Source organism: Pipistrellus hanaki (genome assembly GCF_964339955.1).
Source record: "Pipistrellus hanaki genome assembly, chromosome: 8".
Taxonomy (NCBI): domain Eukaryota; kingdom Metazoa; phylum Chordata; class Mammalia; order Chiroptera; family Vespertilionidae; genus Pipistrellus; species Pipistrellus hanaki.
The window spans coordinates 85039574-85052789 of record NC_140510.1 but is presented as its reverse complement, the minus strand read 5'-3'; the positions used below and the strand labels follow the sequence as shown (position 1 = coordinate 85052789).

At 46.0% G+C, this 13216-nt stretch overlaps 1 protein-coding gene across 4 annotated transcripts in view; it reads right to left on the bottom strand.

The window, feature by feature from the left end:
- The window catches only part of STK36 (serine/threonine kinase 36), a 29777-nt gene that overhangs the window by 13795 nt on the left and 2766 nt on the right, over positions 1–13216 (bottom strand). For 3 of the 4 annotated variants that reach the window (XR_014795748.1, XM_084892395.1, XM_084892397.1), the window contains 7 exons: positions 12304–12434; positions 11821–12070; positions 9920–10013; positions 9498–9667; positions 9190–9362; positions 8662–8767; positions 2996–3139 (listed from right to left, as the gene is read on the bottom strand). Coding sequence is in view for 3 of the 4 variants with exons in the window: in XM_084892395.1 (XP_084748521.1) it covers positions 2996–3139; positions 8662–8767; positions 9190–9362; positions 9498–9667; positions 9920–10013; positions 11821–12070; positions 12304–12434 (1068 nt within the window). In the remaining variant the exon portion in view is untranslated. The remainder of the gene's footprint in view (positions 1–2995; positions 3140–8661; positions 8768–9189; positions 9363–9497; positions 9668–9919; positions 10014–11820; positions 12071–12303; positions 12435–13216) is intronic. The other variant, XM_084892396.1, reaches the window with a different exon arrangement.

Genomic DNA, 13216 nt, shown 5'->3' with positions numbered 1-13216 from the left:
ATATATTTTATTGATTTTGTACAGAGAGGAAGGGAGAGAGATAGAGAGCTAGAAACATCGATGAGAGAGAGTCATCGATCAGCTGCCTCTTGCACACCCCCTACTGGGGATATGCCTGCAACCAAGGTACATGCCCTTGACCGGAATCGAACCTGGGACCTTTCAGTCCCCAAGCCGACGCTCTATCCACTGAGCCAAACCGGTTTCGGCTTTAAATGGCTATTCTTTAAAGATTCTTCCTGAAAGAAGAATAACACATAAAGTATTGTATAGTATGCTATTCACTGCTCTAAGTCTTTTCATGTATTTGCTTACTTAATCTTTACTATATGAGATAAATACAAATATAGTTATAGATGAGGAGACTGAAGCTTCTAGGTAGGTTATGGGAGTAGTCAATAATCACACAGCTCAAGAGTTCAGGTGGAATTCCAACTTAGGAAGTCTTTCTTACCCTGGAGGCAGAGCTTTTAGCCTGCTTCCCTACCAAAAAGTTATCCAGTACAACATGATACAACATGATACAACAGTAAGGGCCAAAAGAGAGCTGCAAAGTGCCAAGGCACATTTGTTGAATGATGCTGGGACAATTGTATACCCACATCCAAAAAAATGAACTTAGATCCCTCTCAATGTACACCTCATAATTCAAACAAAATTTAACTCAAAATGGGTCAGAGAACTAAATGTCAGAGCTAAAACTAGAAAACTTTTGGAAAAAAACAGAAGAAAAGTCTTCAGGATTTTGAGTTTGGAAAGTATTTCTTAGATTCAACACCAAAAGCATAATCTACAAAGGAAAAATATGGTGACTGGTTTTCATCAAATTTAAATCTTGTGTGCTTTAAGTCACTCATAAGAATAAAAAGACAGCCCTGACCAGTTTGGCTCAGTGGATAGAGCGTCGGCCTGCAGACTCAAGGGTCCCAGGTTCGATTCTGGTCAAGGACATGTAACTTGGTTTCAGGCATGTCCCCAGTGGGTGGTGTGCAGGAGGCGGCTGATCAATGTTTCTCTCTCATCGATGTTTCCAACTCTATCCCTCTCCCTTCCTCTCTGTAAAAAATAAATAAAATACATATTTTTTAAAAATAATAAAAAGACAAAGCATAGACTGGAAGAAAATATTTCAGATACAAGATTTGAAAAAGATCTTGTATCCAGGATATACAAAGAACTCTTACAACTCAATAAGAAGACAAACAACCAAATTTAAAAATGAGCAAAAGAAAAAATAAAATAAATAAATAAATAAAAAATAAAAATGAGCAAAAGAATTGAAATTTCACAAATGGCTAATAAGCATATGAAAAGATGCTTAACATCAGAAATTAGCAATGCTGTAGTATTTCATACTAACAAGAATGACTATAATCAAAAGACAGACAATATTACATGTTACCAAGGATGTGGAAAAATAGAGACCCTCATTCATTGCTCTGAGAATGCAAAATGGTGTAGTCTCTTTGGAAAATAATTCAGTTTCTTAAAATGTTAAACATGAATTTACCATATGACCGACCAATTCCATTTACTTTATCCACCCAAGAGAAACGATATAGCCAAAAAGATTTCCATGTGACTGTTCATATCAGCATCATTCATAAAAGCCAAAAAGTGAAAACAACCTCAATGTCCATTAACTGGTGAGTGGATAAATAAAATGTTAATAAATGTCCATATAATAGAATACTATCAGCAATAAAAAGGAATGAAGTATTGATACATGCTACAGCATAAATGAACCTCAAAAACTTTACGCTAAAGAGCTAGATAAACACTGCATATGCCATATTATTCCATTTATATAGATTGTCCAGAAAAGGCAAATCTATGAGACAGAAAGGAAACTAATGGTTGCCTGAGACTGAGAGTAGGAATGATGATTAACTGTAAATAAGTATGAGCATCTTATTGGGGAGCTGAAAATGTTCTAAAACTAGATTATGGTAGGAAAAAAGCCCTGGCCAGTTAGTTCAGTTGGTTAGAGCATGGTCCCATACATCAAAAAGTTGTGGGTTCAATTCCCAGTCAAGGTACATACCTAAGTTGAGGGTTCAATCCGGGTCTGGGTATATAAGGGAGGCAACAGATCGATGTTTCGCTCTCACATTAATGTTCCTCTCTCTCTAAAATTAATAATCTTCAGGTAAGGAAAAATAAATAAAATTTTTTAAAAACCTGGATTATAGTGATGGTTTCACATCTTAGTACTTTTACTGAAGATCATTTAAAGACTTTAAAAAGAAAGCAGAAAAGATGAACTCCCAAGAAGGAAGATCACTGTGTTTCAGAGACGTAAGGAAAGTTTTGTATGAGGGAACGCTAACTATGAAAATCAAATAAGCAAAATGTCACTCCCTAAAAAAGAATCTCATTCCTCTTGTTAGCCTACCTGTATTAGAAAATATTGTATGCCAAAACCGGTTTGGCTCAGTGGATAGAGGGTGGGCCTGCCGACTGAAAGATCCCGGGTTCGATTCCGGTCAGGGGCATGTACCTTGGTTGCGGGCATATCCCCAGTAGGGGGTATGCAGGAGGCAGCTGATCGATGACTCTCTCTCATCGATGTTTCTCTCTATCTCTCTCCCTTCCTCTCTATAAAAAATCAATAAAATATATATTTTTAAAAAATATTGTATATGCAATTGTTATAGCTGTGTTTTTCATTTTGTCAATAAAAATCTTGTAAATGTGGTTTTGCTCCTTGTAGAAGTCCTCCATTTTGCCTCGAGGCCTACAATGCCTAAAATCTTTACCATCAGAAAGTTTGCTGATTCCTGCTCTAGATGGATGCTTTTCTCTTCAGAAAGAGAAACCTGAGGCTTGCTCTTTCTGGGTTACTAAAGCAGGTTAGCAAATCTCCTTGAATTAAGCAGATGGACTGAAAAAGAACTGGAAAGGGACAAACTTCCTTATGCCAGTCAATGGTTTTTAATGTCTCCTCTGTGAAAACAGTCTCCAGTCCCTTCCACAGCACCCTTCTGCCCGTCACCTGCCCTCCAGCCTCATGCAGCTGACTCCGGATGCGCTGGCAAAAGTCCGGATTGCACAGCAGGGTGAGCGGGGCCTTCAGCTGGATGGGCACAGGCTCCGTGGCCTCTAGCAGGTGCTGCCACTCATCGTCACTGTCCGGCTCCTGAGGGGAGAGACAGAAGACAGGAGGAGGTGTAAGGTTGAGGGTAGTGGCTCCCAATCCGGGGATCACGAAGTAGTAGTAACTGCAAGAAGCCAGTAACTCCTTTAGCACAGATGTATTTTTTCCAGCTACCAGTTTAAAAAGGTATAGCTGACAGCTTGTGAGGGGTCTTGAAAATCTCTTGGAGAACACTGACATGTGTGCATAAAGAAATACCTAGAACAGAGGTTGTCAAACTTGTTTGTGCTGTAGACCCCTTGCCATGTTTTTCGGTTTTGGGTAGACCCCCTACTTACCTGATATTGATTTTTTTGTAAATTTCTAACTGTAGTGAAGTTTAGTGTTAAAAACTTGAAATAAAAACACATGTTGCCGAAACCGGTTTGGCTCAGTGGTAGAGCGTCGGTCTGCGGACTGAAAGGTCCCGGGTTCGATTCCGGTCAAGGGCATGTACCTTGGGTGCGGGCACATTCCCAGTAGGGGGTGTGCAGGAGGCAGCTGGTCGATGTTTCTCTCTCATCGACGTTTCTAGCTCTCTATCTCTCTCCCTTCCTCTCTGTAAAAAATCAATAAAATATATTTAAAAAAAAAAAAACAACACATGTTAAGTTTTATACATTTATTTATTGAATTTAAATTAAAACTACTCAAAATAGCTGCTCGGGTATATACCTAGCCGCAGCAGCTCACAACAATTTCAAGGGAATACAACTAAAATGTAGAGTGGACATTGCCCAGAGCTACAGGTAGTCGACTGACTGAAAACTCTACAATAGGAAGGAGGGAGAAAACCAGAAGGAAAATCAGAGGAGCTGAAAAAAAGCCTAAGGTACGGAGACATGCTGCGTGCTCGCACGCACGCGCGCGCGGAGAGGTCGCAGCCGGAGAGGAGGAGAGGGCTGGGTGCTGCCTGGCGTTCCCTAGCAGGAAGGAAATAGAACCCCCAGCCTGGGCTGAACCCCCGAACCGGCAGCGCTGAGCCCCAAGTTATGTGCCAGACCCTGGGGACCCAGGCTCCGGCAGGGGGAGACAATCCCGGGGGACGGCGAAATGCGGGGCCCCCGGAGTCGCGCACACATGGCGCGCATAGGACTGAATGTTGACTCTGATGCTTGATTACCCTAGCCGGAAGAAACAAAGCCTCCGGCGGCAGCTCTGAGCCTCAGTCCAGACCGCCCCGAACTCCAGGTCTGGGCCAGTCCCTGGGGACCCAGGCTCGGGCAGGGGGAGATGGGGCTGTGAGGTCGAGTCCTGGGAGCGCGGCGAAAGGCCGAGCCCCCGGAGTCGCGCACACTGTGCGCAGAGGACAGTCTGTTGACTCTGATCCTGGACTCCCCTAGTGGGAGGGAGAAAGAAAGCTCCAGACTGGAGGAACGCCACGAGGAGCAGGAGCCCCTGCCGGACACCGGCCAGCTGGGCGCCAGCAAGGAGCCGGGCGACGGGGCCCCCAGTGGGGGGGGTGCCCCTGAGCCTTCGACTGCTGAGCGCTGGCAACGGAGCCAAGGACGGGGGCTGCTTCCTGGGCGGCGCCGACCCCGGCAACAGACTGGAGCAGCGCGGGAGCCCGCGGAGAACAAAGGGGTGCCACAGGCCAACCTGCTGAGCTCCCAGGACAAGGAGGAAGAAACCAAAGAAGTTCTCAATGTGAAGAAATCAAGTGAGAGCAAATGATAGTAAAATTACTTAAGAAAGAATACAAAGAAGATCTTGAAAAATCAAAGACTAAGTCAGAACTCAACGCACCAGTCAACATTGCAACATAAATGCGTTTTGTTTTTTTTTTTAAAAAAAAAAGAGAAAAAAAAAGAAGAGAAAAAAGGGACAGAATGTTGGAACAGCGGCGACCAGGCCTAGAGTGGCCAGGCACAAGGCAGTGGCAGCTGGGCCCGGAGCAGCAGTGGCCAGGCCCCAGAACAGCAGCAGCCAGAACAAGAGCATCAACGGCCAGCACTGGAGCAGCCAGACCTGGGGCAGTGGCAGCCAGGCCTGAGGCAGAGGCGGCCAAGCCCAGGGTGGCCAGTCCAGGAACACCCAGACACGGAGTGGCTGGGCCCGGAGAAGCCCGGCCCAGAGCAGCCGGGTTGGGAGCAGCCAGGCCCAGAACAGCAGTAGACAACCACGAAGAATCCAGGCTGGGAGCGGCCAGGCTCGGAGCAGCCGGGTCGGGTGCGGCCAGGCCCGGAGCAGCGGCGGCCAGGCTGGGAGCGGCCAGGCCCGGAGCAGCAGCTGCCAGGCTGGGAGCGGCCAGGCCCGGAGCAGCCGGGTCTGGTGCGGCCAGGCCAGGAGCAGCGGCTGCCAGGCTGGGAGTGGCCAGGCCTGGAGAAGCGGCTGCCAGGCTGGGAGCGGCCAGGCCCGGAGCAGCCGGGTCTGGTGCGGCCAGGCCCGGAGCAGCGGCGGCCAGGCTGGGAGCGGCCAGGCCCGGAGCAGCCGGGTCTGGTGCGGCCAGGCCCGGAGCAGCGGCGGCCAGGCTGGGAGCGGCCAGGCCCGGAGCAGCCGGGTCTGGTGCGGCCAGGCCCGGAGCAGCGGCTGCCAGGCTGGGAGCGGCCAGGCCCGGAGCAGCCGGGTCTGGTGCGGCCAGGCCAGGAGCAGCGGCTGCCAGGCTGGGAGCGGCCAGGCCCGGAGCAGCCGGGTCTTGTGCGGCCAGGCCAGGAGCAGCGGCTGCCAGGCTGGGAGCGGCCAGGCCCGGAGCAGCAGCTGCCAGGCTGGGAGCGGCCAGGCCCGGAGCAGCGGCTGACAGGCTGGGAGCGGCCAGGCCCGGAGCGGCCGGGACCAGAGCAACCGGTCCCAGAGCAGCCGGGTCGGGTGCGGCCAGGCCTGTAGCAGCAACAGCCAAGTCCAGAGCAACTAGGTCGGGAGCGGCAGTGACCAGACCCGGAGCAGCTGGTTGTGGAACGAACCAGAGCAACAGAGGCCAGGCCCGGAGCAGCCAGGCCCGAAACAGCTCGCTCCTCGCCTGTACCTGCCCACGGCTGCCTCTCAGACATGGCTGGAAACTTTTGCGGGAACTTGAGGGTCTGCTGAATCAAGTGATGAAGGCTTAGATCTGGATGTGTTGAGTTAGTATAGCGCTGGGGTGTTGATCTGTGAGTGCCTTGGGTGGGGCCTGGATGAGGCTGGTTGACCTATTTGAAAATGTCTTTTGTGTGAAGTGTATCATTGGGCATGTGGAGGTATTATTGATATGAGAAAATGCTAAGTAACAGATTTACTATCTGAAAAGGGATTTACTATCGGGGAAAGGGAGGGAGGAAGAGACTGAACATAAACTGTGCACCTATGGATGAGGACAATGGGGGATGGGGAGGGGGCAGAGGGTGGGGTGGGAACCTGGTGGAGGGGGGAAGAAATGAGGAACCTTTGTAATAATATGAACAATAAAGATTGATTTAAAAAAAAAAAAACAAACTATGGATGGCATCCCAACAAGTTACACAATAATGAACAGAACTTCTCTCTCTTATTTCCCTCATTCCTGGAACTTGCAGATTTGGCATTTCCTAAGGGATGTTTTAATTAGAATTTGTTTCCATTACAAAGATTTTTATTTAAAACATTTAGGGTTTGGCCATCAGGTGGCTTTCAAGTTATAAACAAAAATGTACTTTGGGGAATTTGAGAACTCCAGAATGTGGAAGTATCTCATACAAACCAGAGAAGCTGCTGTTGCCATGTGGAGAGATCAGCAGCCTTCAGCTTAAGTTACTGGCCCTCTTGGTTTATATCACAATTAAATGCCTTTCATCCATATCTAGCAGTTTATACTCCACTTCTTTGAGGAAAATGAGGGGAAGGGGTTAAAATATTAAAAGTGGGTACCTCTGGGGGAAATTACTGAGGTTGGGAGAGAAGAGGGGAAAGGGATATTTATTTTCATTATAATCCCTTCTGTACTATTTATTTTATGACCATGTTCATGTATTACTGTTTCTTCTTAAATTTTGATTAAACTTTATCTGACTATATTAGCAACATAAAAAAAAAAAAAAAAAAAAAAAAAAACTACTCAAAATAAAATTTTGTATCTGTTATATAAAATATACGTAACATAAAATTTAATAAAAAATAATGTACCTACTTTTCTCCGGCATTCTCAAACAAAATAACACTGATTCACTATAATTTGTATGATAAACTACCAGTTTATATTTTTTTAAATATTTTCTCAGCACTTTCCTATTCAAGATTCAGGAAACGAATGAACGTATTTTTCTCACATTCATATTTATAGAGTGATGAATTGAACAAGTCGGTGCAAGTTCGCGAAGCTTTGAGACAAAAATTGGCAAGAATGTTTAGTGCGTGTATGCTTGTAACAAGATGATATTGGTATATCATTATGTGCAGGTTTTTATCCTACAACTTACACAATTTTATAAACATATATAATAAATTTTTTACTTCATAGGTACTTTTATAAATAATTTATATGTTTTTATATTATAAGATAATATGATGTAAGTAAATAGGTACTATCAGTGTATGTTGAGATCCACTATTGTGGACCCCCATTTTCATTTCATGGACCCCCAAATTTTTTTTTCGCTGACGTAGACCCCTTGCAGGTTGTCATAGACCCCTGGGGGTCGATATAGACCACTTTGGGAATCACTGACCTAGAAAGATGTCCATGGTCGCATGACTTATAATACACAAAAAAATTTTAAAGAAATTTAAAATGTCATACAGCCAGTCAGTAAGGGAATACTAAAGAATGGCACATCCATATTAGGAAACATTAAGAAGTTATTATACATGGTTGAGCATCGACCTATGAACCAGAAGGTCACGGTTTGATTTCCAATCAGGGCACATGCCCGGGTTGCTGGCTTGATCCCCAGTGTGGAGCATGCAAGAGGCAGCTGATCAATGATTCTCTTTCATCACTGATGTTTCTTTCTATCTCTCCCTTCCTTTCTGAAATCTATAAAAATATATTTTTTTTAACAGAAAAAGAAAACCGTTATACTAAGGATGCATCACTTATGCAGTCTTCCTACCAACAATACATAATTTGAATCTAATCAATTTGAGAAATATTCTGTAAAATAATTGGCCTGTGTACCTAAAAATTGCAAGTCATGAAAGACAAAAAAAAAAAAAAAAAAAAAAAAAAAAAAAGACTAGTAACTGTTCCAGATTAAAGGAGTCTAAAGAGACAAAACAACTAACTGGTCGTCCAGTTGTTAAGGGGTTGCTTAGGCTTTTATATATATAGATGTGCATATATATAAATGTACAGAAAGTTTGTAAGGAGACAGATGAAACTGATAACAGAAGATTACTATGGGACCTAGATGAGGCTTAAGAAGGACTTACATTTTTACTTATGTATTCCAATTTTTTATAATTACATATTCAGATAACTGGGCAACTAAAATCTATTTAGTTAATAATAACAAAGCAGTTTTTAACAAACGGGGAGCTCAAATTTGGAGCACTGGGGATCACTGTTCTAGAAAAACAACCACCCAGACCCATCATCCCATGGCACTGACAAGGCCAAGAAGAGCCTCTAGGCTCACCTCATTTTCTAGTTCTACTGCACCAACGTTCTGCTGGCCAGCCTGGGAATGCTCAGGCCTCAGCTCTGGGAATGCTTGTTCACTATCCTCAGTGATCCGGTTTTCCCTGTCAGAGGAAGCGGAAGTACAATGGATTACAGAGCTCTGGGGCTTAGAGTGTATCAACTTGTCCCTCCCTCTAAGCCTCTAGGATAGGAATGAAGAAAAAGCCACATAGGATTCAATAGAGGAGACCTTCTAGAATATGGCCAGGACAGGAAAAGCTGACCACTGATTACACACACATTCTTGACTGCCCTCCCACTTCCTTATACATTGGCAGTTTTCACCTGTTGCTCCCAACTCAATCTTCTCTTTTGAACTGAAATAATTCTTGCCCTTACAGTTAATGTACAACTGAGCCACAGAGAAAGGAAAGTTCCTATGCTTCCTGACAAAGCAGGCATGTATCTGGAGTTAGAATTTAAGGACCCAGGACTCGCACTGCCAGGGCCCTGTCCCTATAAATCCTGGCTTAACCCTCCTCACCGAGGTGCAGGGGGCGCTTCTCCAGCCCCCCACTCCGCCCAGCTGCTCTTCATTTCCGAGGCCACGATCTCAGCCAAGTAGCCCGGTTCCTGAGGGGACAGAGGGGTCGTGCCAGCAACCACCTTGGTGGTCCTGTCTTCCTGCTCCAGGGTAGGTCCTGCATTCTGGTGTTTCTGTGGGCAGTGGGCGGGAGACACTGGGTGCCATTTGCCAGTACAAATCCGCCCTTTCCCAACCCTAGAAAGCCACCCTCCTTCTCAAGCAACCCCTGTCACTAGCCTGGTCACTCCCCACATATTCCTACACACCTTCTGCTTGGCCTCCTCAGCCATGAGCTTACGGGCTTGACGCAAGATGCGAGATCGATTGCCCTTGGGGGCCAGCTGATGTGCTTGTTGGTCCTTGAGGACCTGAAGTTCTGGGGGTAGACGACTGGTTAATGGGGTGCCCAAGTCTGGGCCTGCTGGTTCAGTGATTACTGCAGGGAGGGAAGAAGAGGAAGTCATGATCATACTAGAGCTCCGCCATGTCCACTTGGCCAGAGACAATTTCAGTGACCCCAGACCATTTGATAAAGTGACAAAGATGGAAGAGGGTTTTATTTCCATGGGAGGTGGCAAAGGTTAGGCAAAAGGCTAGGAAGGAAGTTCAAGGTGGTGGGGTGAAGAATATATTTTGGATCCAGAAGGTGGGTAAATTGGGGAAAACACTAGGGAACTTAATGACTCACTGGTGACACGGCCAGCAATGAAGGGGTGATGTAGAAGGTCTGGCCAGGACAGGCGCTGCCGGGGGTCTTTGGTGAGCAGTCCCTGCAGGAAGTTCTGTGAAGAAAAAGTCTCCCATCAGCCTTTATTTCCATGTAGGCTGCCTCTAGCTAATCAGAACCTGCAAACCAAGACCCCAGAGTCTAATCTTTGAGCAGACCAGCTGCTCTTGATCACACCCTCGTTAGCCCTATCCTTGGGCCTCCTTTCCCTGGATGAAATCATAGAACTCACGGCCTCGTCTCCTAGGGTACCCCAATCCCTGTCCTTGGGCATTCTAGAACCCCAGGAAAACAGAAATCTCAATGTCACCAGCTTTGTGAAGAAGTGAGGGGAAAAACTTGAAGACAGACAGAGATGTCACCTGCATGATTATCTTCAGAAAGCAAACATACAACAGAGTCCCAAACTGCTCCCTTGCCCTCCCTTTGACTGCAGTTTGTTAGGAACAGATGTATCTATGGTTGATAGGTAAGGTGGCCAGACATCCCTCTTTTTAACAATTTGTCCTGCGTCCCATGGCGTTTTTAAAAAGTCCCGATTTTTGAAGAATCGGGACTTTTTTAAAATGCGCCCACGGGACAAATTGTTAAAAATCGGGACTGTCCCGCCAGAAGCGGGACGTCTGGTCACCTTATTGATAGGGCACGCACGTGCACACATACACACAGTAATTGTATAAGATGTGTTTGGAAGCACTCAAAACCAGGCATCTTTCAGCAAGACTTCAGATGATGGAGAGGTAGAAAGACTGTTTCTAAAGAGGGTACATCATTATGAGGTTTCCTTGGGGGAATCCTCCATTGGGCTAAAACAGGAATAAAAAGGACTAGATTATGACCGCTGTTCTAAAACAAGGTGATTAGTGTCCATGGCTCTGGCTGGAGGTAACTGCCTATTGGCCCCAAGGGAGAATAAATATCCCATGTATACTACTCACTTCCGTTTCCTTTGTTTAGATTCTCTTTATATATATATATATACACATTGTTTATTTTAGAGAGAGGTAGGGAGAGGGATAGAGAGAAAGAAACATGGATGAGGGAGAAACATGGACTGGCTACCTCACACATGCCTCCCACCGGGGTTCGAGCCTGCTACCTGGGCCTGTGCCCTGCCTGGGAATCGAACTGTGACCTCCTGGTTCATGGGCTGCTGCTCAAGCACTGAGCCATGCTTGCCAGGCTAGATTCTCTTTGATAATTACTTGGATCTCCCCAAACTGAGTAGTTTTGGGGGAAACCTGTCCCTTTTCATCTTAGATAAAATTAAGGAATGTTATATGAGATTTCACGCTGGGAAAAAGCTGCATTTAAATTCCACTGAAAGTCCAAATCTTCTAGATAAGAAGTAAAAAGGGCCCACTCTTTTTCCTCCCTCCTTCCATACCTCCTTCCTCCAGTCTACTGAGACTTGGCTGCAAGGAGCAGGCACCACCTTTCTGATTATCCTCTAGTCACCAAACTAGCGCCACCCAGCTCTGGCCATTTGGATAACTAACGATTCCTTCTTTCAAGAAGAGGACTGAAACCTGGGTTTGCAAAGCTAGATATCATCTGATAGAAAATAAGTGGAATGAGGGTATGTAAAAGGACCAGTATCTATCTCTGGTTTCTTAAAACCACCTTTCCGTTATGACAAAAGATAGCCTGGCCCAAGCAGAGGCTGCTATTCCCAAGTGTGACATACCCTCCCAGAACAAGCCCCTCCAGTACAAAAGCAAGACAGCGTGGCCTAGCCCCTGCGTTAATTCAGTACCTGCAGAGTCCTTCCTAACTCTGGAAAAGCATTTTTAAAAAGGGAACAGAGGCAGGCGGAGACAGGTTTCTAATGCAAAAGCAATCTCCCTTTCTGTAGTCATTACCTTGAAGCAAGGACTAATGGTTGGGGGCCAGCGCACAGGGTCCTTGAGGATGAGGTTGACCAGTTGGAAGATGCTTGTGGTATAGAAGGGAGGGGTGCCAACAGCCAGCTCATAGAGGATGCAGCCCACAGACCAGAGGTCTGCGGTGTGGTCGTAGGGCCGCTCCTCCACCAGTTCTGGGGACATGTAGAGGGGCGTGCCTTTGATGGACGTTAGCACCATTGTATTGGTGCTCATAGCCCGGGCAAATCTGCAGGCGATGGGATGGGAATGTAAAGGGAGAAGACAGTCAATAAAACTAGACCTGGTAGGTACTCCCTCTCATTGTGTGAGATATCCCAAACCCAAACAGAGCACCCTCCAAAAGACCCAGCAGGTCCCTATCTGCAGCTCAGGTTCTAAAACGAGGCCCGTGTAAGCCAAGCGAATGGTCTAGGACTCCCCGCAGGACTGGAAGCAGAGATGCAAGGTCAGCCTCCTCACCCAAAGTCACAGAGCTTGATGCCACCGCCCTTGGCAAGGAGGATGTTCTGAGGCTTCATGTCTCGGTGGAGGATGCGGTGGGAATGCAGGTAATACAGGGCCGACACTAACTGGGCCGCAATGGCTTGGACCTAGGGATCAGCCAAGTGGGAGGAAGAAAGAAGAGGTCAGAGGAAGAAGCCTGATCAGGAGCCCAAAGACTCCTCCCTAACACTACAGCCGATGTGATCATCTCTCCCCAATCTTTGAGCTTCACACAATATCTTCTATAGTTCTTGCTCCCCTATTCATTCATTCTTTGATTTGTTCATTCACCATTCAAAGAACATTTATTGAGTCTCACTAACTGCATGACCATAGACAAATTATCTTGTGCCTCTCAGATTTTTCATCTATAAGATGACAATAATCAAACCCTCTACCTCACAAAATTATTATGAGGATTAAATGAGTTAAAGCAGGTAAAGTGATATAATGCTCAGAATGGTGCCTGGCATTTAGTAAGCATTTGATATGCATTAGTTGTTATTAAGACAAATCCCTTTTTCAAAAGAAGTAATCCAAGAAATAAGACATACAAAAGGAATAAGACGATGAATTACCAGTGATGATGAGTGCTCATAAGAAAATACAATGCTGCGACAAGAAGCCCCGAGGAGGGCCTACTTGCTAGAACACAGGAAAGCGCCTGGAATAAGTGGCTGGAAAATGTGTTCAACCACATCCCGCTGCCAACCACTATGTCTCGATGGCGAATCTTGCCTGAACCACAACCCTCATACCTTCCTGCCCTCTCTGGTACCACCACACTAGCCCTTCTTCCCCAATGTCACCCAATAACAAAGCACTAATAAGAGCTAACTACGTTGACTATTGTGTTTTAGGAACTCTTCAACCATTTTACATGAATTAA